General features: G+C 37.6%; 1 protein-coding gene and 1 long non-coding RNA gene across 5 annotated transcripts; one reads left to right on the top strand and one right to left on the bottom strand.

Annotated features, from left to right (window-relative positions):
- Positions 1-519: 519 nt before the first annotated feature.
- Positions 520-26200, bottom strand: LOC113671784 (transient receptor potential cation channel subfamily A member 1 homolog). 4 transcript variants are annotated; one of them, XM_089180490.1, is made up of 22 exons: positions 21520-21570; positions 20146-20298; positions 19843-20047; positions 17572-17752; positions 16186-16415; positions 14622-14786; positions 13922-14421; positions 12719-12902; positions 12044-12151; positions 11671-11759; positions 10978-11124; positions 10401-10512; positions 9747-9883; positions 9144-9259; positions 8457-8734; positions 7358-7651; positions 5649-5770; positions 5198-5408; positions 4405-4584; positions 3594-3662; positions 2528-2695; positions 520-1536 (listed from the first exon to the last, which is right to left on the bottom strand). In XM_089180490.1, the coding sequence occupies exons 3-22, from the start codon at positions 19990-19992 to the stop codon at positions 1354-1356; spliced, it is 3624 nt and encodes a 1207-aa protein (XP_089036616.1). In that variant the 5' UTR covers positions 19993-20047; positions 20146-20298; positions 21520-21570; the 3' UTR covers positions 520-1353. The 4 variants fall into 4 exon arrangements, with proteins under 4 accessions (XP_089036616.1, XP_089036617.1, XP_089036615.1 ...); XM_089180491.1 differs by lacking the exons at positions 20146-20298; positions 21520-21570 and adding an exon at positions 25917-26200; XM_089180489.1 differs by lacking the exon at positions 20146-20298 and having other exon boundaries at positions 21520-21634.
- On the top strand, positions 24358-25328 carry LOC149041702 (uncharacterized). Its single transcript, XR_016179162.1, has 2 exons — positions 24358-24444; positions 24749-25328. It is a non-coding gene; the product is annotated as an uncharacterized LOC149041702 (long non-coding RNA).

Raw genomic sequence — 26200 nt, 5'->3', positions numbered from 1 at the left:
AAAGTTTATTACCGTCAAGTCCTTAGTTCGAAGATATCACAGTACAGAATCTGACAGCGGGTGTGGGAGGGCTATTCCTAATCAGGATCTGGACGAAAAAAGGGCTGCGTCATAAAATCTTAGTATTTTAAACTACTACAAAAATTTTTAGTTCAGTTGGTTCCGACAGTTTAACTGAATAAACCTATTTGCTAAATGTTGCAATCATCTCGAGTATGTTTTTTATTGAAATTGATTATGAAAAAAATACCTTATTCATCATCCCTTGAAGTTTGGCGAGTATAGCTGTAAAAATATTGATTCCAGAAAACAAAGCGCCTTCGCAAAAACTTTTATAACGCTGCTTAGCACAAAAGAGCAATTGAGCAAAGAAACTTATAATTGCTGTGTTACCTAGTCGACGGATGTAGCCTGTTCTAAAGAGCCAATAGTTTATCGCAAAGAATTTTTTTTTCACTGCCATAACCAAGCACCAAGCCAGAAAGTAGCATTTCAAATAACTTAGCAGAAACAACCACATTCCAAACATTCGTTTAAATGGTTTATTCTTTGAGACAAGTGCTGCTAATCCGAGGTTCAAAAAATTCCCATCCCTAACTATTTTTAACTTTTCAACGAAGGATTCTATTAAGAACATGAACCGGTTCATTCTAAAAAAGAATTAATTAACATATATTTTGTTTTAACTCAGAGCTAGCCTTCTCCATCTGCTCTTTATTCAGGTGAGATGGATTTGTGCTGGGCGTGTACAATGGAGGTTCGCAAACGATTCTCCCGTGTATCATAAATATTTTGCTTGACTTCAATAATTCTTGTATTTCTTAGTAAGCTACTGAATAATTTGGGTACACACATCTATTAAATATCTCATTTTTCTAAAAATAGCCTATATATAATTAACTAAACTAACCAAACAGCGGTCGTTTAAGTGCCACATATATATTTTTGTTTTTGTGGTGCAAAAGAAAGCCACATTTCTGGTACTGGTATAAATATTTCCTGACACTTAATGTAGACAAATATCAGTAGAACTGTTAAAATTTCAACAACACTTTTTCAACACATTTTTCGTGTATGAGTGCAACTAGCCTCCTTTGAAACTGTCGTTCGGTTTACAACGCTCCACTCAGACTGAGTACAAGTTGCGTAACGAAGACAACGTTAATGCGTGCATAAATACATTCATGATTCACTATTCAATCACTCAGTCAACAAAAAAACCTCGTGTGTATGACATAAGAATCCTTCTTCAAGTTACAATAGTCTCACTACTCTAATGATCTGTAAACGCGTTGCTCGTGAACCCAGTTATTTGCCATTCTAAACGACCAGCGGTTTTATAACTTCACGCGACTAAAACAACTGATCGTCTTCATCGTCATCTCCTTCGACGATGGCATCAAGTTTCTTGACAATTCCCGCCAGCATCTTATGTATCTCCTCCTGGTTACACTGCATTGTTTTCAAGCGATTCTTCATTCCTAGCACAGTCTCTTGGAGTTCATCCGTTCGGTCTGACAACACTTCAAGGGACGACTACAACAAGATAGCAGCAAAGGAAAATCAAAAGTCAGAGGTTTAAGTTGAGAGTCAAATACCAAAGAAGTGAGTACAAGTCTCCCTGTAGAGAGCCACTTTTCTACACTATTTCTTTTTTCTGAGTTCTCAATTCCATTTTAAGAAAAACTCCCGCCTGACTGTGACCATGAGCCTGCTCTTGATTTCGAAACATCAGTCATTCATCTAAACAGTCCTCTTGTGATAAAATTCACTCTCACCCTCAAACATGAAGAGAGAGAATAAGGGGAAGGCTTGAGGTATTTTTACAACAGCCGCCACAACACCAGTGACATCAGCGTCCACCTCTAGAGCAGTCTAAATATTAAGCCTGAATACTCCAACTATTCCGGTCACTCAGCCATTTTTGTGGAAAGATGAATAACCATATAAAATACTGATCAAAAATGGATGAATTTTGCCCCTCATCGGGGGAGAATTAAAAATGGGGAGTGAATTATGCGTAGAGAAATTTTCAAATGATTCTCAAAAAACACAAGAACTGGGATTGTTTTAGTTTGGTTATCTCCGCTCTGTGATTGACCCAGGACCCTCGCGGAAATGCTCAACCAATCAGATTGAAAACTAAAACAAATCACGACTTGATCAATGGCGTTTTCCCGCGCTTCATAGTTTGTTATGATTGGCTGTTGTAATCTCTTTGGTTTTGGTTTTAAGACACTTATCGAAGTGCACTCTGTAATCCCACTCAGGTTCTTTCTAGACTCAAGGTATCTTGACACACCCTGAATCATATCACATGCACCTTGAATTTGACTTGAATGCTTCAGTGGACAGCAAAATTATGCCCCACGGGACATTATCGGTTATTTCTGGATCCATAAGGGGATCTCCCATAATGAGAAGTAAAACCACAAAAATAATTGAGCTGTAGGAATAAGTATTATGGGCAGAATTAAGTATCTCAACTTGATACTTTCTTGTTGCTGATGGATTTATTTGCACTTACCTTGTTCGGCTTCAACGCTACTTGGACTTCCTGTGCAGAGATGGGGGGACTGTACCAGTAACCTTTGAATCCTTCATATTGGTTCGGTCGAACGACTTCCCTTTCTGGTATAAGCCGTTTTCGAAGTCTTCTGGGAAAAGCTTTCTCTACATCCATTGCTAAATCAACCTTTAGCAAGAAAGAGAGAAATAGTCCGTAAGCCAAACGAACTGCTATTATTATATGGGGTACCACATTTGAGAGCAAAGTAAAACATTTGCGTGGAATGAAAGCGACAAATTTCTTTCACGGCTGCGCTAGGGGTGGACGTCAAACTTCCATCTTACTGCGTTTCGCTCGTTTCTGTGAAACGCAGTCAATTAATCAAACAATCAATCAGTCATTTCGTCCAACAGTTAATAAGACAGTCCGTTGGTCAATTGGTAAGTCAGTGAGTCAGTCGGTCAATCAGTGGGACAATCAGTCAGACATTCTGTCAGTCTGTCAGTCAATTGGTCAGTCAGTCCGTCAGTCAATCAGTCAGTCAGCCGACAGTCATTTAGTCAGTCAGTCCGTCAGTCTGTCCGTCCATCAATAAATCAGGCTGATTGATGGACAGACGGACTGATTGACTGACTGACAGACTGTCTGTCAGTCAATCAGCCCCTCCGTCCATCAATCAGTCAGTCAGTCATTCAGTCAGTACGTCCACCAATCAGTTAGTCCATTCCTCAATCAGTCAGTCCGTTCATCAATCTGTCAGTCCATCCATCAATCAGTCAGTCTGTCCATCAATCTGTCAGTTCGTCCATCAATCAGTCAGTCCGTCCTTCAATCAGTCAATCAGCCAGTTAATCAGTCAGACAGACAATCAGTCCATCAATCAGTTTTTTAAGGATTTATGTCCAAATAACCACCAAACAGATAAACTATAGGTAAGTGAGAGTAACGTCATTTCGATGGAACATTCCTTAATATCAGTCCCAAACTATTCTTGTGAAAAAGAGAAGAGGAAAGGACATGGGCGCATACGGGGGGATCTGTGTATGAATTTGAGTTTCTATAAGGCTACTGGCTTTATCCGTACCAACATGGCTTGGCGCTCGAGTACAGCCTGCTCCTGGACACCTTTGATGTCGTCCACAGCCAAACCAATCTTGGGAGAGAATAACACAGAGAATCAACAAAACACATCATACTCGCAGCCAAACGCAGGTTTTGAAAACATCTACCCTGAAGCGTCAGCAGACTCATTACTTCAAACTAACCTATCAAGTATTTCATTTAAGTTGGTTTAGTCCTGTCGATGATGCAAAATTGAGCTTTACTAAGGTTGACCATCGTATACTGAAGGCAACACGGTATCTGTAATATGATGTGATTATGTTTTTTACTTATTTCACAATTGTAAATGTAGCAAGACAAAATTGCGAATTTGTTGAATAACACTACCCACATAACTCAAAGTTGACGAAGATCTTACTTGACGTGTTATGCGAATACTCAGGCTTTATAGAAGGATGATTCAGTCTACAGAGCATCATACTTGGCGTAATAAAAGGCCATTTCCAAGTTAAAAATTCCCACTTTAAAGCAGAGGAAGGCGGAAAGGAAGGCGGAAAGGAAGGCGGAAAGGAAGGCGAGGAACACGCCCGCGTGTGAGAGCTTCCTCTGGCTATGTCGGGCGCGAATAAAGCGCAGGCCTGGTGAAATCGCACGCGTGTTACACAGACTGTTCTTGGTGAAAATAAAAAAGGTTTCACATGTAATTTAGTTGACACTTCTAAGATACGCCCTGTTATGATGGAGAATGGGCATGTAAAGCAAGCCCTGAGTATAATTAAGAGTCACTATCTAAAATTAATCGACACCAGGCAAATGAACACAAGAAAACTCACCAATAAGTTCATCAAGATGAGAGTCATGATAATCAAGAAGACAATAAAAATGAACCACGCGACATCAGGAACATCCTGGTCTGGCGAGTTGAATAAGTCGTCGAAGTCAAACTCTCCAATCATCATCACTGCTGTCTTCACGATTGCACGGCTAGGCTCCCCAAACCCACGGACGCTTTGCTGTGAGAGAGTTAATGTATGAAGTGTGACCTTCTCAACTGTTTCACTCAACTGCTCATTATTTCAAAAGCAAAATAGGAAACAGACCGTGGGAAGCGGCTAAGGGCTTCCTCGTTGACTGTATAGAGCACTAGGATTTCTTTCTTCTTTTTACAGAGGCTTAATTCTCGCAGGCTTATCATTGACGAGAATGTCGACCATAAAAATGACGTCATTTCCCGCCTCACAATCGTGTATCATGATTTGAAGTACCTGAGGTCCATCGATGGACGAAAAAAAATTCATTCTGGTTTGTTTGAAGAAACAACGTTTTATTTCCGTGTTTGGAAACCAGGTTTTTGCAATAACCAAGTCTGGTTATTGCAGGACCATCGGCGCAGCTTGTATTGCAAACTGTCCGAAACCGTTCAAAAAAGTACGAAGCATCCAAAAGAAGGTTTAACCGTCCGAAATCGGACGGAACCGTAAAATCCGAAAATCGTTTGTTGAAAAATTCTACTACACATCAATGAGCGGGGGAAATTTAAACAACTATTGTGAAAAATTAAAAGTTATCACTTTTGAATAACAAACTCCAATGTATCTGTGTGGATTTGGAAGAGATCTAGCTCACCTTAGGATCATAGAACAGCGTAAAAAACGAAAGCGCAAAGGCCACTAGGAACAACACATAGATCATGAAGAATTTCGTGAATGTGTAGAAAATGCTTGTAAACATCACCACGTAAATACCAAGCTTTGGAAACTTTCTGATGAATAACACCAAAGCCATCCAAGCAAGAAAGATTGATAAGGCTCCGATGGTTTTTTTCGCCGTCGAACAGCTGCAATGTGAAACAAAGAGATTAGTTAGGTTTGAGCACTTCCACTCAAGAATTGACGTGACAGGGGTGGTGTCCAATTTTTGATTTTGAACACGAGACGTTAGAACACTTGAGTTATAATTTTACAACACTAAATCAAAAAGCGTTCACGAACAAAGTACGACAGAGTTTTTAAGTGCAGACCATGTCAACATGTGATTCTGAAACTTCACATAACCTAGGATTATCTCTGACACGTACCTGGTGTCTAAACTCTCTTGGAACTCATCAGCTATGTAGACAATGGCTAGCACATAGACACCCCACTCCAAAAGGTTCTCCCAAGAGAAATACTGCCTGAGCTGATACACGAGTTGGAACAACTGCAAGGGCCACGAATATCGAATTAAAAGAAATGCAAAAGAAAAAATAAAAAAGGGAAAAAACTAACAGATTTACACGACTGACCTATTTTCGATCGTTAAGAGACCAGTCATTATTCATCACCAGGAAGGGGTGCGAAGGATTTGAAAGGGGATCACTTGGTTTACAGGGGTAGGGGGGTGAGGGGGGAACAGTCCTCGCCAACAGAGTATGAAGGGAGTGTTGCCACCAAAATTATTTGACGTTAGTCAGTAAGAATTAGCATTTTTTCTTTTTTATCGCATTTTCATTAAGTTCTTTTGTTTTCACGTTCATTACTTTCATCGACGTTCTGTTACTTCTTTTTTTTGCATAATTTTCCTTTGTATGTGTCACTTGTAGAAGTCTTATACTGTAAATTTTAGTCAATCGGCTTTATCGTTTCACTGTCCCAAGTCGTTTTCCTTAATCGCTTCGATTATTCATTTCCCATCAATACTTCAGTTTGTTTCGTTTGTGAGAATATATTGTTGAAGCATATTGAAAAGCGTGTTTTTGACATGTACGAGTAATTTTGGCCCTCACAGGGAGGACTACAAAAAATTGACTGCCATTCACTTCCAATGAAGAGGATCATAAGAACACTACAAAGCCCTGGAGGGGGGGGGGGAGAGGGGGGAGAGGTCAACTAAATATCATCGTAACACAGCCAAGATCCCTTCCCATCCGGTAGTAAATAATCAGTGGTCCTTAACCCACAAGTTACGTTTTTCTACAAACTGAAGTAGATTTATTTTACTTCAAAAGTCGTTACTCTTTAAGACTAAAGCCCCGTTCAAACGGTCATGATTCTTGATGATAGTTTCAAATATCACTCACTAAAAGTGACTAACATGTTTGCGTTCAAAATAAAATGACTAAATCAGTCAATGAGATCGCGTAACTATGAACAAAAAAGGCGCGCGCTAAGGTCAGTAATTTCGGTGGCATTTTGAAATTTTACTCAAGAAATTGCGAGTTGAAGATACTAAAGCCTACCAGGGGATAATGAGAATGAATCACGCGACATTCTGCGAAATTTTCACGGTTACTTCAGTGATTTTACCATTTGCCATATCAGTTTAAGCCCGTTTTTGGCAAGACTGCTGACCGAAATACTATCATTCCCTATCATCCGCTCGTTTAAACGGCAAAAATTATCATCAGTTATCATGTAGAGTTTGAACACGTCCAAACACATGATAAGTGTTAATAGTCAATGATAGTCGAAGATAGCGAATGATGGTTCGTGTCCAAATGGGCGTGATAGTTGAAACTATCATCAACTATCATGACCGTTTAAACGGGGCTTAAATAAAACAAAAATCCCAGCTTTCTTAAGTTTCATGCACGGAGTGTGTCATTTACCATTACAGAAACGAACTTTAGTTCGACAATTTGAGACCACAGGCTTGACGCAAGGAGGATTATAAAATTACAACTAGAGGCACACGTGGGAGGAGGGGGGGGGGGGAAAGAATCTTAAATTACCATTCTATTTATCAATTTTGATTTACTTACTTTAAAATACTGATACTGCTTTAAACAATCAGTAACAAGTATCCTACCTCAGAAAGAATATGCATCGATGCTAGCGCCAGTATCACAATACGCCCGATCCTTATCCACAAGATGTAAAGAACAGAGCTCTCGTCCGCAGTTCCTTTGTCAACTACAGTTCCATTGGCACAAACTGGGCCATGCTCAGTCAAATAAACAGTGTAACCAGTCAAAAACATCAAGAACAAGCAATAGAGGGCCAGCTTGAAGTAATAAATGTACCTGCCAAACGTCTTCCATTTGTAATCTAACAGAAACGTGACAAGAGGATGGCCAAGCAACTGTTCACGTTTATTCTTCACCTAAAATTAACAATTTAAGGTCATCAGATTGATCAAAGGGACTAAAAAAAACTTCTCTTCCTTTCTTCCTCCCCCCCCTTCTTTCTACCCTTTTCTTTCCACCCCTCCTTCCCTCCCTCTCGGACTCCCTGCCTCCCCCTAATTCTTGCTCTTTTCCTTCCTTCCTTCCTTCCTTCCTTCCTTTCTTCCTCTATCCATCCATCCAGTCCACTTGTGCATCTTTCCTTTCTTCCCTCCATTCCTTATCCCTAAAATGTTTGCTTCTTTGCATTATTCCTTCATCCCCATAACTCCCGTCAATGCTTCTTAACTGGTCCATGCACACAACAGAAAAGCTTCATCTTGAGCCAAACTAAGGATTTTGTAAAATTTAAAAAACGATCTCTGGCTAAAACTTTTAAAAAATACGAGCTTTCGGCTGTTTGCGCTACAGCCTTCAACGGGTAAAATGATAAAAAGGTAAGAATATCATTTTATCATTTTACCCGTTGAAGGCTGTAGCGCAAACAGCCGAAAGCTCGTATTTTTTAAAAGTTTTAGCCAGAGATCGTTTTTTAAATTTTACAAGATGTTTTATCCTGGCTGCGGCCCCTCTATCTTTTCACAAACTAAGGATTATCAACAACGCCGTGAGGGGAATAAATATGCTTTCTAGTTGGTTATTCTTTCTTCCCCCGGATAACTCCCAGTCCCTCTTCCTACCCCTTCCTTACCCTTTTGTTTTGCGTCCAGTTAGCCTTAATCACACTTTAATATACGAAGACAAACAATTCATTTAAAAGTACACAGAAAGGCGTAAATTTACCATAATCATAAGAGGATGACTATCCTTCTTCTCCAACTGAGTCACAGCTTCAGCCACACCAGCTGACCCTTGAATCTTCCTAAACTCTTCATCCTCTGCGACGTCTTCCATTGAAAAGCTCGCTACACTGGACGTCTCCGAAGCTGCATCGCCCCCATCTGACCAGTCCAAGTAGATGTCTTCCAAAAACTCATAGTAAAAGGTCAACTCGTACTTCTTGTCTTCGACATGGTGGTTACTTTCTTTGACACAACGGTTGAGGACTGCTTCTGCAACAGCTGAGTGCAGAAAGGGAAATTTCAGAAGAATTTCTTTAATTGTAATACGCTCCTTTTTTTTTGTTTACATTTATAAATATCGTTGATATTTATATACCCTTCATCACTTGTCTTCCTTGCAAACATCAAATCAAAATATTTCAACGAAACTACAAAACCCCTTATTAACCACTACCCACAGGGTTAGCATTCACAAAATCACAAATGTCAAGATTTCTTAAGCACTGCAAATAAGTCGCACATTCCATCAGTTTACCGACCAATTAGCTGCTTCGGTAGCTCAGAGCGGGAAGAACACGAGAAAGGTTTGAAAGTCCTGAACCGAATCGAACGCAAATAAAGAAAACGTTCTTTTATAACTTGTTCACACCCTGCTTAAAGATTTGAATAAGATTAAGAGTCGACTTACAAGGAAGTTTAATGATCAGTTTTCTCAATGGAGTGGTGACGTGACTCTGTTCCCATGATTTGTTCTTTAGAACATCGATCCATTGTTCATCTTTGACGATGGCCATGGCTGCTTCCCTGTAGAACACAAGAAAACAGGTACATTTGTATTAACAAAACAACAGAAGCATTAGATCAATAGCCATGAATTACCATAGACAAACTAAGGCCACACTGGCCGTTAAATCATCAGCACGAAGCTAGGTTGAGCGGCTGCGGAAGAATGCTTCGTTGCAGCTTTCTGTCTGATGATTACGCAACTCACAATTCCTTTTAAAAAAATTGATTCTATGTTGCCATGCTTCTGTTTAGTAATAGATCACGGATGACCTCAAAGTGTGGTAAGAAGAAAAGAACGTCACACCAAGCCTAGCAGGGTGTGTCACTTCACAAACACAGTGTCGCTTGCGAGTAAAGTAGCTCTTATCTGCGCGTCAATATGTGAGAATTATAAGCGCTTGAACAGCATGTAGTTCCACATGCGTAGGGAAAAAGAAATACACGAGACTGCACGTGAACGCGTGTAATTCGATTTCTATTATGTTAAAAAAGCAATGGTTCTCACTTGCGGCTGTGATCTGCTGCTAAGTCGAGGCAGTTTCTTCCACTCAGGTCTGTTAGTGTAATGTCAGCACCTTTAGACAGCAGGAGCGTCACCATTTCAGCATGGCCCTCTTTTGCGGCCAAATGTAAAGGTGTGGTCTGTAAAAGAAACACGAGTCACATATAGCAGAGTGTACATGAGCAATGAGTAAATTTCTAAAACGATAGAGAGATTCTTAAGTGGCCTTTTTATTTATGGCCCGGCGATGGAAGTGCAAAACTCATTACTATAAGGACTCTATTTCCCTTACGAAAAACATGATTATTTTTAACAGATCAACCCTTCACGCTCATCAGTATGAATATTCTCCATACTGTTCTCCATTTGTTCAACAATTAAGAGCTTCTTTTGTTGGTAATCATTCCCTAGATTCTCGTAACCTCGCTATGTGATTGATGGGGTGATATTGTTAGGAGAGTTTAAATGCTAGTCACTCCCGGGGGTCAGAGGGCGACCTTGAATATCTTTTTCTTTCAACAAGGTCGGTACCTGATATCTCACTAATACTTCACCTTTGTAATACATCACGAATAAAGAAACTAAATTTTCTATCAAATTTTACAAAAAGAATAATGCTTGTTTAGAATTTTTCTATATTTTAACATTATCCTTTACCTTGGTCTTATCAGTAGGATCGACAGGTGAATCATAGTCCAACAGGATGTTCGCTACTTTTAAGTGACCTTTAGCTGCTGCACAATCCAGGGGTGTCCACAATGTGGCGTTCCTTGAGAAGGATAAAACACTTGTTTATGTGACTATGTTCGGTAAGTAAAAGGTGCAGTGTTGCGGGGGGGGGGGGGGGAAGTATGAAAGAAAGGAGAGAATGAAAAGAGTCACCTTGTTTAAGGATGTAAATCAAAGGTTTTAGCCTCACTTTCAGTATTCCGGTCAAATTACTTGAATCTTAAGCTGTTAAAATATCTGTAAAGTTTTTCAAACAAAGGATATTTCAAAATTTCTGTAATTCTAGTTTAAAGCAAGTTTATCAGAAAGAAGACCAAGGGAATAACTCTTACGGAGTTGTGAGTCTCACTGAGCACTTCCAACTCTCTACCCATAATTAGCGCGTACGAAAACAAGTTTTAGTCGAGGTGAGCTTGACAAAAAATAAAGAAATTTCTCTCCCAGCGCAAGCAACCTTGGGCACCAAACGACTGGTAACCTCTGGACTCATGGTATTTCTACACACCTAGCATCCACTTCACCTCCTTTTTCTAACAGAGCCTTGCAGCACTTTATGTGACCTTCTATGGCTGCCAAGTGAAGGGCTGTGTTTGATGCTTCATCTTCATCATTTACAATGGTAGGATCACTCTTTATCAGCTCGAGAACAGTCCTAGGAGAGGGAAGATCGTTATCATTTCAATTCAGAGCAATTTTTAATTGAGTGTCAAAAGTGATCTAACACTGAATTGATTTTGTCTCACTTCACCCTGTGATTGGTTCAGAAAGCTCGCGCCACTCTGTCAACCAATCACATGTAAAACTAAAACCAATCATGACTTGTTCACCCGCGTTTTCCTGCGCCTTAGGAAGTTTGCTTGTTTTCAATTTGATTGGCTTTTAAAGGCTTTTTTTCCCTTCTGATTGGCTATAGTGGTTCCTTTGGTTTTGGTTTTACACACTCAAAAAAACACAAAAAACTCTCTACAATAACAAATATATTTACTTAAACCACAAAAGTTTCACATTATGTGCCACAGTGTCTGTGAAAAAATCCATGCTTTCAAAAGAGCAACCTCAATAACAACAATAGTTGTACAATTGTATTTAAAACAAGCATAACAAAATATAGTTATTCCAAAGAAATATATTCCAAGTAAAACTTACAAATTGAACAAATTTTGACTGTCAATTAGCAGATAAATTGATGTGTGTATACCTTATTTTTCCATTTTTTGCAGCCAGATGCAGAGGGGTGTTCTCATCTTCATTTCTTGCATTTATCTTTGCTTTATTACCCAACAATGCCTACACAATGTTGTGAAGAGTCATCATAAAAAATGTTGAAAAAAAAATTAACATTAAATTAATAACACCTGTATCACAGTTAGATCACCAAACTTGATACATGATGTACTCCTACCTACACAGGTGTGGTCTACACTTAACAGAGTTGAATTAACCGGCAGAGACTACACTGACCAAGTAAGAGAGTTTTTTCAAATAATATAGTACAAAAATGATAAACTAGTCAATCCAAAATGTAAGTAAATGTCAGTTAATGTTTGGCTACACACTGAACTTAGCCTCACCTGAACAACAGAGGCATAGCCATTCATAGCAGCAACATGGAGTGGAGTGTTTTCATACCTATCACACTCATTGATCAAAGCTTTGGCGTTTTCATTCTCAAGGATCACCTGACAAAAAGTTGTGAAATTATTCACAGTTATTTTATACACCTTTAGGTTAAAAAGAGTAAAAATCAATGGCACAATTCAGAGGGTTGGTGTAAACTGTTTCTTTTAAAAAGAGATAACAAAAAATGTTAAGTAAAGGAGGGGTGAGAATGAGGAAATATCCATCAACTTGTGGCAAATGACAGGTTCAAAGCTTTAGACTATAGAATATTAGTGCTGCAGCAAAACTAATGAAAAAACATGAATATCAGAAACATTTCAAAATAACTGTTCTTTTGTTATGACAGAGAGTTACTTGAATGAAAATCAGGCATGATGCAACTGAACTGTTACATGATGCATTAATCATAATTGTACATGTAAGGCAGTAGTTAAATATGGTTTTACAGTTCACCTGCATTTCTTGATCTCTGTTTTGTCATAATAATATCATAATAAACAACCCAGTCCCCAAATAATCCTGGTGTGGCATGATTCTCTGACTCTAACAGCAAAATGCATGTATATAGTAATTAAAGTTAACATAGGCTGTGCATGCAAACCTGCAATAAAATGTATAGAACATACCTTTAAGGTGTCAACTCTGTTTTCCTCAGCAGCCAAAAAGATTGCAGTTTTATCATGAATGTTTTTAACTTGTAAATCTGCACCTTCACGTAACAGTTTTGACACAACATCTGTGTGTCCTTCTGATGCAGCAACCAACAACGGAGTGTAGTTATCCTTGTCAAGGCAATCAATATCAGCACCTCTGTACCAAGAGAAAGATATAAATTGTTCTCATTTAAGTTGGGTTTCTAGGAGCCTACTGGTACATTTATTGTTCAAAGTAATTTAACCTAGTGCAATCAGACAAATATAATAATAATAATAATAATAATAATAATAACTAAAATATAAGATATTAACTAAAGCTATACTATGTCCTGCAGGCACAGGTCTCTGCTATAACACACACACTCAGCCTCGAATTCTGACACACTGCTAAAGTTAGCTTCCTTCTGTATTGGGTATCTGAAATTACGTGGTAACTTATCCCTGACAGGTATTTCAAGCTTTTGGCTACTTCCTCATCACCTTTATCTCCATCTGCTTTTCTCTCCTACTAATAACTAAATACACTGCCTAACCTTTCTAACTTGACCTGATCTCACGTGAACTTCTCACAAACTTGAACTCAAAACCATTTCCATGACAAGCTTCTACTGCATATTCAGGTAATACACATCAGATAAATGAGTTCCTGCCACATGCAAAGGAGCTGTAACAAACTGGAGGAATCCTGACTCAAATACATTGTGCCATTAATGACAATGACCCTTCAATGCAGATATAAGCCAAACATAACATTAATTAAAATTTCTTTAAATGACCCAATTTTAACTATCATGCTGATTACTACTCCAGGGGATTATTATCAAGATATGTATGTTTGGATGCAGAATTTCCTTTAGTTTAAAACTTTCACGCTAGTTTAAGTTTCTTTTCTTCATCACAGGTAATGGTAATAAATGTAGACCTGAGAAACAGCAAAATCAAAATTACTGGTTTGGAGAAGTTTTCACCAAGGAAATATGAAATACAACATGTGTGAAGGCAAGTTGACAGTCTCAACTCAACACTTGATCCTCAATACTTGAAACTATAGAGAATTGAGGATCAAGAATTGAGGATCAAGAATTGAGGCTTGAGTATCAAGTATCGAGGATCAAGAATCAAGGATTGAGACACTTGAAGAACTTTTACATCTGTAACCTTTCTTAATCTTACTTTTCAAGAAGAAAAGCCACCATAAAAATCTTATTAAAGGCAGCAGCCTTGTGTAATGGTGTCTCATGGTTCACATTTCTTGCTTCAATCTTGGCCTTATGAGCAACCAATAATTTTGCAATGTCAACATATCCGTTGATGGCAGCAATGTGTAATGGCTGTGCAAGGTTACCCCGTCTTGCTTTCACCTTTGCTCCTTTCTTCAAACAAATTTCAACAATATCAATGTAGCCACCTTCCACTGCAGAATGAAGTGCTGTTTCACCTTCCCTATTTCTGTCCTCTAACATCTCAAGTAGATTGCGCTTTCTTTCTGCATGCTCAAATAGAAGTTTAACAGTCTCTGGATTCCCGTCAGTGCAGGCGAAATGAATTGGTGTCATTCCCTCATAATCCTTTTCCCTCGGATCAGATCCTGCTTCCAGTAATGCCTCAACAATTTCTACATTACCTTCAGTGGCAGCACAATGAAGAGGTGTGGATCCACTGGCATCTGCCGCCTGTCAGTATGAAAGATATAGACACACAATAATTTACAACTTTTGGTCACATAGAACTTTATGTTTACAAGAGGTTGTGTCTTACACTTGCCAAGTGGCATATACTGTCAAAACTGATCAATTCCAACACCCTAAATCCAAGTTATCTTCTTTCACATTTGTCTATTAAGTTACACAACATAAAAAAACAGAAAACTCACATCAACATTTATCCCATCACACTTCAACAGTTCTTTTATAGCAGTTACATTGCTTTTTGATGCTGCATAATGAAGAGGGGTGCTTCCATAAGAATCTTTAACATTTACATCTCCTTTGCATTCATTCACAAAAAACTGAATTAGAGATTCATCCACTGAAGGAACCTGTAAGAAAACATTTCAGGGTGAATTCACAATAATTAAAACTGATAAATATGCCAGTATTAATAAGTTTGATCATGTGATGTGCTCATCCTAAGAAAAAGACTATTCACTTCAGAGGTGAGTTTACTTCAACAACCTTGCTTCTTCTTTTACGCTCAGTAAACTGGTTAAACCTGTATTGAGAGCCAATTAGCTCACCCTGCTTGAACTTATCCCAGTTTCCTCAGCATCTAACAACAAGAAGTATCACTACTCCCCCCTGGATGGGATGTTTGTTGAAAAGGAACTGACAGTATGTGAATAATTAATTTTTTACCCAAGAACCACCAATTGACTGGTCACTGATTTTGTCTCATCCACAAACCCAGTTGCACTTGAGGCAGAGTGGATTATGCATGTTTTCAAAACTCATTTCAACTCTATATTCTTGTTGAACTTGCTTGACACTCACAAATATCAAGATTTTGATTTTTTTCAGAGATGTCACAGAAAATTCAATGTTAGAGGTTATTTTTTTGGAAATCTCTGTCTTTCATTCTATTGATAAGCATGAAGTTTATAAATAAGTTATAGCAAAAATAAAATTAATTATGAAACACAAAGAGTGCATGTGCATGTGCTGGTGTACATGTTGCATGTTGCAGTTAAAACATGAATGGTAGGTTGAAAATTATATCTCAAAATGCCAGAGTTTGATTTGAAATTGATTAGTGTGAAGGTTCTGTTAAGTTACAAATCTGAAACAATTGAAAGTGGAAATTAAACTTAACAGTAAGTGGCAAAAGTAATTAGCATGCCTCCCTTGCTTAGGTTTTAGACAATTTTAAACATACAGCCGTAAATGTAAATAAAACAATACATATTAGTTGAGAGTAGCTATACTCCCCCAAACAATTTGACGATAATGAAACAATTAAAAAACCATAGTGGATTCTGATCTCTCTTTCATCTCTGTTTTTCAACTTTTTAACCAATTATAATTCACTTGCATGATTTGTTTGACATTATCAATCCTTCCCGTATGTAAATAATATGCTATTGTCACAGATGAACTGAACAGAACAATTAATGAAGGACTAATGCTCAAAATGTCAGCCTGAATTACCCTGTTATACTCTCCACCCAAGCAGCACCACAGTTTCTTTAAAAACTTAAGATATTGGATATTGTAGGTTGTTTGCTTAAAAAAAGGCTTACAATGTCATGGGGGGGGGGGGGGGGTCACGGGCACCCCAGGAACCCTTCCTAGCTGTGCCCTTCCACCTGTGTTGTGTGGTATATACTAACAAAACATATTCAACTGATGGTTTGCATGTCAAGATATTTGCCAATCACCGTCCATCACAAAAATTTTCCGCAAAAATTCCTTTGAATCAACTACAACATATACTCTTCAGACCTGTGACATAGCTTGGTTCACTTCTCCGAGACTATTGGAGCTGATGGCATGTGTCAGAGGTGCAGCTAGAACATCTATATTAGTTTCTACTACCCCATCAGGAACTGTTCCATTTTCCCCACCAGCAATCACTTGTGACACTTGTCTGGCAGATGGGCGAGATAAGTTTGCTCGGAATCTTGCAGCATAATGCAAGGGAGACGCTCCATCTTCTCCAGGGATGTCAATAACTATCAAAAAGATAACATTTGGATAAGAACCTACTTGTTAGAGCAGGGGTATAGATAAAGAAGTCCTAAAGTGCTAAACCCCTTAACTCCCGGTAGTGATTAACGTGAACCTTCTCCCTAAATATCCATGCATTATTCAGCAAACAGATGATCAGAATACTCAAACTTATCAGGTAGAAGCTGCTATCTTGATCTAGCATCAAGCTCTCATTACTAATTTACAAGGAAATGTGCAGCCGCTAGAGGGTAGAATTAACAATCAGATCTTGGGAGTTAAAGGGTTAAGACCTACACCCCCTATTTAGCAATAATTATTTGTGAAAGGCAAAGTGAATATTGTTATATTATTCAACAATATTCACTTCCCCTTCTGTGAATAATTTGTCTTAGTATACTGTAATTTCTGTAGGTGCTTTCAAATTCTATTGTAAATGTTCACTTTGATGTTCTGTTTCAATAGTTTGATTACTTACTTGCCACTAGTATTTAATGAGTTCATTTAATACATTCAACTAAAAACTTCAGATTGTTCTTTTGAAAAGTGTTACTCCAGACTAATACAGTGTAGTTAAACTTATAACAGCACCTTCTGTGCTTTTGGTATCCAATTTCCTTTGTTGCATTCATCAGTTCCTCACTAACACTGGTGAGGGGGGCATTTTTAAATTTAGCCTCCTATGATAATCACCATGTGTGATGTGATATAGCAAGATACATTGCAATCTTCAACCAATCAGAGTGCATGCATCTCTAATTACCAGTGAGAGCAATTACACGACTGTAAGATAATTCTTTCTTACAGTGCATCAGTAACACACAAAGAGTATACTTTAGGTCTGTGAAAATATAAGGACAATATGTGCTTTTCAATAAAAGTAAAGTTCAGAACATGCAAAGAAAACTCAAAACTCCAAAATAATCACTGTTGCTATTTGCAGTAAGTTTTCTCATGCATGATCATCTTTATCCTTGGAAAACAATAACATTCCCTCAAGGCTATCAGTGTTTGCAATTTCATGGTAATTTCCAAAATTTCAATATGTTCAAGCTCCTAATACTATTCATTCCCTTGTGGATTATTTTGCAAGATTAGGAGTTTTACAGATCCTCATGCTATTCCAAGCATAAACAAGTTAATTACTTATAAAATAATTACCTGCTCCTAGCTCTACCAACAATTTGACAACCTCCACCTGTCCATATCGTACAGCATAGTGTAAAGGTGTGGTGTTGTCCTCATCTCTCTTGTTTACTAATTTTTGAAATTTTGCTTGGTTTTTTGATGCAAGTTTGGAAAGTCTCTGCTTAATGACATCAGTTTTACCATCTCTTGCAGCCTGTAAATCAATCCAACACACTATAATAACGAAATTTAATTATATAATAATCTTAGGAAAAAGTGAATAATTGGTGGTATTAAGCGCTCTCCAATCCCAATCTTCTGTTCTGGCACTTTGTTTTCTACTTGCAGCTAAGGCTTTGGTTGACTTCCCTCAAAAGTTACAGATCAATTTGTAAATGCTGAGCTTTAATTATTCAAAGGCTTAAAATTTTTTAAAACAGTTTGGCTTTTCTCTTTTTCAGTGCTCTCCCTTATTTCAAGCATGACAGGTTGTTTGAAGTTTCAAGAAAACCAAGTGATTGAGATGTAGAAGTCAAGTGTTAAATTTAAATGAGAGATAAGGAATTTAAGTTGGGTAAGTCTGGCAGACTAACAGAGGTATACTCAGAAACAATCTTTTTACTCAGTTTTTCCTCAATATGGACATTTGTATTCTACAGGCAGGCTCAATTCCCAAAAGAGCTTCTGTTTTTCAAGCTTACAGTATCATTCACTAAAATAGCACAACTTTCACAGGAACCACTGAGCTTAAAATATACCAGCTCCTTTTCTAGAAAAGATTTGGAAGTTTCATCCCTTCCTTATCATATTTTAGAGGATTGAATAGTTTTTCTGCCTAACTAGTATGTTAATTCAGGCCTTTTAGAATCGGTGCACAATGTAATTGGATGTGGCAGGATGGCCAGTTTGTTTGGTCTAAGTGCTATTTGAGTGATTAGCATCAAATTCCTCCTTACTGTGTGAATGCTGACTCAAACATTAAGGCCTTGATGATAAATGAAATGATTGCCAACTTATGATTTACAAACCATTTCTTCTTCTCAGTACCATAGGATGCATATTGTTTGACTGACAAGGGTTAAGCTTTAATTATGCACTGTTACAAAATATAAACAATTTTCACCTCAGCAACTTTCCTTTGAGATCAAGGTGATGTTGGCAATAAGTTAAAACACCTCAAATACCAAAATACCACAAAAGGGTCACAACTAGTATCGCAACAATTCTAGAAAACACCCCCTTGAATGTCATACATAGAATAAAGTAACAAATAATCTGTTATCCTTAAGAAGCAGTAGAAATGCAATTAAAAGTGGGTGAAAAAATTCAGTATTTAGGTTGCTTTGACAACTGAGTTGTCACTAAAAAATGTTCTTTAGTTAATAAAAAAGAGAGTTTATTTTCGCGGGTATAAATATGGTTTGGGCCTGACACAACCCGAGCCGCGAAATGAGGGTTAAAACTCTAAGAACGACCTTACATACATTTATACTTTAGCACATTAAGTGTATTTCTACATGTATTATCATCATTTTGGAGAGTACCCAGAAAATAAAAACAGAAAAAAAAATGTTCCATAAGAAATAATCTCTGCAGTGATAAACCGATGTTAATTTTTAATGTCACATTTGTTGGCTTTGCATAAGACTCTCAACGTTGAATGGACAACATTATCTTTTTCTTTTCATTGTATCATCAGTATAAATGAACAAAACAAAGACAAAGACCCTGGAGGAAAAAATTACAAAGGAAAATTAGGTAAGAAGTTTTACGTAGCCTGAACAGAAGATTACACTCGACGGCTTGGTATGTTAAAAATGTTGAATTGATGTACTGCCACAATTATTATGTTTAAGTTCTTTCTTCGTTTGAGAATACTGATTTAAATAATAATACGGGCCGCTCATAGATCACCTGCTTTTCATGCAGCTCGAGTTTACACTTCCAGAAAAAAGTTTGGAAACTTCGTAAGAAGAGGTGAAATGTAATATTGTTCGTCAAGTTTGTTTGAAGTATAATCCCTTGTTTGTTAATAGCGTAAAATCGTAAAATCGTAAAATCGACCATCAAAAAGACAATTGAACAAAATATATTGAGGTGATTCATTGCTGTGAGGAACCTTCTAGCTCGACAATGATCAGTGCTATGAACGAAGGACGTATTTCTTTTCTGCTCAAGAAAGCTATAAAATTCAATCCGGTATAATCAAAATTTAATACTAACAATTTACGTTTTTGGAACACAGCTTGCTTGCATGGAATTAATTAAGCTGAAAGTAGTAAAATTTCAAATACATAGTTTTACCTGATGAAGCGTAATGTGCGAAAAATCGTCGATGTCTGGGAGCTGTATTTCCGTTGCAGGTTGCACGGGCTGTGGGTTTACTTGAGTCATTTCTATCGGAGAGGTTCGATCGTAAACACCGTCTCGATCTCCAACGAAAGTGTACGACATTTTTTTGCGGAGCCAAGGACACAACGATAATTACTAACTACAGCGAGACCAAGGACTGCAAGATACGCAAATAGAATGAAATTAGCAAGGCAGGCCCGATGTAACACTACACAACCTTAAGATGACTACTTCGCTTATGTAAATACTTACTACCTCTGTTACTCATCTTCCAAGGTTGTCAAACATTTCTTAACTTTCAAGGCATTATGGGTCACGGTATTTTGGGTTGTGACGTCAAATCTTAGGCACGATCTCGCAGAAAACCCCGCTGTGAGGAGCTTTCCCTGAGCCGTCTAAAGATAAATTCTTTAAGAGATGAAGATAACAAATAATAAAAAAAACAAAAAAAATAAGAAGATGACTTTACATCCAGTTTTATTTCAATCATTAGATTTGGTCCTTATCTACGTCAAAAAGCTGTGGTCAAGTGGTTTTCCGTCGTTTTAGTTTCAGGTGACTTCTAAAAATTTCCTTCTCCGCTAGAGTTCCGCGACACGTAACCCATAGAGGAAGCCATCGATTCTAGACTCATTAGCAAAGTATATTCAAGAATGAAGACACGTTTGGCAGCTGTCAGCGAACTTTTCTTAAAAGTTCAATTCACTCATATGAGGGGTGAAACATTTTAAATTTATTCAAGCACTGATTTTAGATCCGGTGCTCGAGGTACTAATCACACAAACTACCCATCTTTTCGTTGATAGATGATTGTATTCTGTCTACTATTTTAGTTCCTGATCTTTTCAATATCGATTTTCATACACATTTTACAGCTCTTTTCTGTTTATAATTTTCAGTGACGTCCGTTCACGTCATCAGATATCGAAATATTGGCCTGAATTTGTGATAACGATCACGGATTTTTACCATTCTGTAGTTTCAGAACGTCTCATACCTATTCAGCATTGCTAGTTCCGTCTTAGAACAATATGATCATCCTGATTGAAAATCCAAGAGAACTAATGTTTTCTTGTTAGCATTGACGCCCAGAAGGATATTGCACCATAACATTCGAATAACAATAACAATTCCAACAACAGAGATGTAAAGACTTTCTATGCCTCCGAGAAAATTGAGACTGAAAAATGTTTAATAATTTAACCGTTTTTGAAAATGCAAAATATCACCCACAGTTTTAACTAAGAGAGCGCAATTAGAATAATTATATGACATACACCTTCCAAACTCGATTGACAGACCAAACATTGCTCTTGTTCGCGGAAGTTTCTTAATCATCTTTTGATCAATGCTATGTCTAACACCCATAGTTGGAACTAAGAGCGCGAAATTTCAGAAGATTCATACGACATACACCTTCCAAACTCGATCGACAATTCTAACATTGCTCTTGTTCGCGGAAGATTCTTAATCATCTTTGGATCAATGCTATTAATAATATTTTTGCTCAGATAAACTAACTCAACCTTGATGCTTTGTAACAGAACATCGATTCAGGCGGCTAGAATTTTCTTAACTGATAGAAAAAGTTATTTCTCACAGTTTAAGTAGCCTGTTAGAAAGACTGACCTCTCATTATAAACAGTTGACAGGTGAAGCTATCTTACGCAGATCTTGAATAACTGCTGCTTCTTGGAGTGTGACTGAGGGAATACCGTTCAATAGGGTTTGTTTTATCACCACTGTTACTATGGTTGCAAACACATCTTACATACACAATTTATACAACCTTGGCATAGATAGTTAAGTAACAGAGACAATTACCTTTGAAGCTTATGACTTGATTTTAATTAAGTTACAAAGCATCCTCATCTGGAAGGATAATTTGTGGCAGGCAAGATGGAATTTGTTTCGTATATTTGCGGACATGTGGGCTCTTTATTCCTCTTTTCTTGCAGAGTCGCCGCTAGAGACCGAGGTGAAACTGCGAGCCACGAATAAACACGGTCAAAATACTTTCAACAAATTGATTTGTGTAAGAAAGGTGCTTTGGAGTTAGGAATACATTCTAATTAAAAAAAAGAATCATTGCATCACGCAAGTTCGCCCCAGGCTACCGCCTGGTCGAGTTCGCTCCTTAAAGTAACACTCTTTTCCTAAATCATAATATATTTCGATCAACATGCAATTTTATTTTTTTCTCAATCAAGCACTTGACTACGGAAACAAGCTCAGTTACTATGAAACAATGGGCCTAACGACACACAAGCACACATATCAAACTACTAAATAAGCACAATGGTCGTTGCCTAAAAAAGTTTGTCAGCTTCTGAAAGGGCAAGCCAATCTCTTTACCGCACGTAAAGCCGCCAGCTTTACAGGCTACCTCTGAACTGCCAAAGAGAAACATTATGGCCTCTCGTATCAGTTTTGTTACCAAAGGGGGAACTGACTGGGATAAATCAGCACTTATATAATTTTAAAGACTACAAATGCAATTTGTTTATCCCTCGAAAAATTTACTCGTGCTTATTTATCCCAAATTGCATTCGAAATCATGTAATTACCTATAAATGGCACCGTTTACAGATTACAGCGCCGGACATTTTGGAGTGATATCGTAAAATTTACAACGGTTTTCCTCCTTTTTCCTGATTTTTTGTTTTGTAAGCGATGTATAAAGAAGAATGGTGATATTAATTCGAGATCATCAGTGTATCCTCAAACTTCCGAAATCTCTCCTTTTTAAATATCCTTTATTATCTCCTGCCTTAATATGATTTTTGTGCACGAATGTGCATCGCACAGCAACATTCGTCCAAATATATTTCCGGTTGTACTTATCTTCGAATTTTGTCAAAAATAAAGTACTTTGTTGATCCGATAGATATGAAGCTTGTACCGTGATAACCAGAACAAATATTTAACCTCAGAGTCGGTGAAAGGGTAGGATATCTACATGTACCTCTCGCTTGATGAGAAATTGTTAAATAATCTCTCACTTTGGTAAATCAATGGTCTGAGAAAAACTTACTTTTGAAATGACACCTAAAATTGAGAGAAAGCGGATTTGAAGCATAAATCTAGAAGGCAAAATCTGGAAAGCTGCAAAAAGGAAACACATTTTGCCTGAGATTAGAAAAAATAAGCACAGTTGAGCATATAAATTGAAATTGAAAGCCATGAAGTACGTATCTAACAAGTAAGAACTATTGAGTAAACTAGACGAGTTTGATTTCACCCGTATCAGGGATGGGTACTTAGTTTAAATCAGTGTTGTAGGAACTTAAAGATAATAATAATGATAGTAGTAACATAACAATATATTCAAAATAGAACGTCTAGGATTGCGTGGACGAGCGCAGTTAATCAATTTAAACTGTAACAACCCTAAGAAAGATTTTCAAGTTAACATTTGCAACGATGAATAAAAGGATTTTTCCTCGTCACTACTTTGTGGATATCTTAATTTTTTTACAATCATATCCGAACAACTCGGTCAAGATCTCTTAGTTTTTATTACTTCCTATTGTTTGGATGATTGGCATATCTTCGTCCTGTGTGAAACGCTCTAAGTTTGCTGATTACTGAAAGTGAATACAAAAACCAAAAAACACTTGCAGTTAGATAAAGTCATGAAAAAATTGTGAATGAATCATCATTGCAGAGAACGTAGAGGTCCAAACCAGCGTAATAAACGATTACATACCAAACGAACAACGCTTCATTTTGTTGTTGGAAACGAACAACTTTTCCCTTTGCTTTTAGGAACGAAAAACGCTTTTAGAATCTTCATGGTGTTGTCGGAAACAAAGAGCGCTTTAGTGATAAAAATTTCTCAAATTATTGCCTTATTTACAGTCTGATATTTTGATCTTTTAAGTATTTTATTCTTCGGACGACTTGACTTTTTTTCGGGCGACATAACCATAATTTCTTACGGTCAATTCGCAATCTCGCCCAAAGTCATGTCGCCCGAAACCTGAGTCATGTTACCCGAAAAAAAATAATAATGTGCGAGAAATCGTCAGTATCTGGGAGCTGTATTTCCGTTGCAGGTTGCTCGGGCCATGGGTTCATTTGGGTCATTTCTACCGGAGAGGTTCGATCATAAACACCATCTCGATCTCCAACGAAATTGTACGACACTTTCACGAAGCCAAGGACACAACGATAATAATAATAATAATAATAATAATAATAATAATAATAATAATAACTTTATTTAAGTGTCAGTGTATTTTAGCACTGCTGTGCTAATTGGGGACACTGTAAATAAGGAAACAAATATCGTAAATGAACAGAAACTCGTTAAAAACCCCAACTGGTAGGAGGCAGACCAGTTGGCTATTTACAAAGCGTGCAGGAGTTGAATTCGGGGCCACCGAAGACAAATCCATCGAGTGGCAGGGAGGAGGACTTGAACCCGGGACCTCCGGCTTACAAGTGCAGCGCCCTAACCACTAGGCCACGCTCGCCTCCTAAAATAACTACCTACAGCGAAACCAAGGACTGCAAGATACGCAAATAGAATGAAATTATAAAATTAGCAAGGTAGGCCCGATGTAACACAACACAACTTATCCGTAAAATGACAACTTTGCTTATGCAAACACTCACTACCTCTGTTACTCATCTTCCAAGGTTGTAGAGCAAATTCAACTTTTATGGCATTGCAGGTCACGGTATTTTGGGTTGTGACGTCAAATCTTAGGCACGATCTCGCAGAAAAACCCGCGTGGGGAGCTTTCCCTAGGCAGTCTAAAGATAAATTCTCTAAGAGATGAAGATGAAAAACAACAAAAAAGCTAAAACATTAAGAAGATGACTTTGCATCCGGTTTTATTTCAATCGCTAGATTTGGCCCTTATCTACGTCAAAAAGCTGTGGTCAAGTGGTTTTCCAGTGATTTAGTTTCAAGTGACTTCTAAAAATTTCCTTCTCCGCTAGAGTTCCGCAACACGTTACCCATAGAGGAAGCCATCGATTCTAGACTCTTCAGCAAAGTATATTCAAGAATGAAGACATGATTTGCCGCTGCCAGCGAACGTTTCTCAAAAGTTTAATTCACCCATATGAGGGGTGAAATATTTTGAATTTATTCAAGCACTGATTTTAGATCCGGTGCTCGAGGTACTAATCACACAAACTACCCATCTTTTCGTTGATATATGATTACATTCTGTCTACTATTTTAGTTCCTGATCTTTTCAATATCAATTTCCATACACATTTTACTGTTTATAATTTCCGACGTCCGTTTAATTTGAAATGAAACAACGTCATCAGATATCGAAATATTGGCCTGAATTTGTGATAACGATCACGGATTTTTACCATTCTGCAGTTTCAGAACCTCTCATACCAGTTCAGCATTGCTAGAAAAAGTTCTGTCTTAAAAATAATATGATCTTCCTGATTAAAAATCCAAAAAGAAATAGTGTTTTCCGTTTAGCATTGACGCACAGAAGGAGTTCCGTCTTGTAAAAAAACTAGTTATTGTACCATGACATTCGACGCGAGGACTCCAATAACAAAGAGATGTCAAGACTTTTTATGCCTCCGAGCAGATTGAGACTTAAAAATGTTTAATAATTTAACCGTTTTTGAAAATGCAAAATATCACCCACAGTTTTAACTAAGAGAGCGCAATTAGAATAATTATATGACATACACCTTCCAAACTCGATTGACAGACCAAACATTGCTCTTGTTCGCGGAAGTTTCTTAATCATCTTTTGATCAATGCTATGTCTAACACCCATAGTTGGAACTAAGAGCGCGAAATTTCAGAAGATTCATACGACATACACCTTCCAAACTCGATCGACAATTCTAACATTGCTCTTGTTCGCGGAAGATTCTTAATCATCTTTGGATCAATGCTATTAATAATATTTTTGCTCAGATAAACTAACTCAACCTTGATGCTTTGTAACAGAACATCGATTCAGGCGGCTAGAATTTTCTTAACTGATAGAAAAAGTTATTTCTCACAGTTTAAGTAGCCTGTTAGAAAGACTAACCTCTCATTATAAACAGTTGACAGGTGAAGCTATCTCACGCAGATCTCAAAGCATCCTCGTCTGGAAGGATAATTTGTGGCAGGCAAGATGGAATTTGTTTCGTATATTTGCTGACATGTAAGCTCTTTATTCCTCTTTTCTTGCAGAGTCGCCGCAAGAGACCGAGGTACAACTGCGAGCCACGAATAAAAACGGTCAAAATACTTTCAACAAATTGATTTGTGTAAGAAAGGTGCTTTGGAGTTAGGAATACATTCTAATTAAAAAAAAGAATCATTGCATCA

This window comes from Pocillopora damicornis, chromosome 8 (assembly GCF_964200805.1).
Source record: "Pocillopora damicornis chromosome 8, jaPocDami1.2, whole genome shotgun sequence".
NCBI lineage: Eukaryota > Metazoa > Cnidaria > Anthozoa > Scleractinia > Pocilloporidae > Pocillopora > Pocillopora damicornis.
The sequence above is the reverse complement of the archived record's forward strand: the minus strand, read 5'-3'. Positions and strand labels throughout refer to the sequence as shown.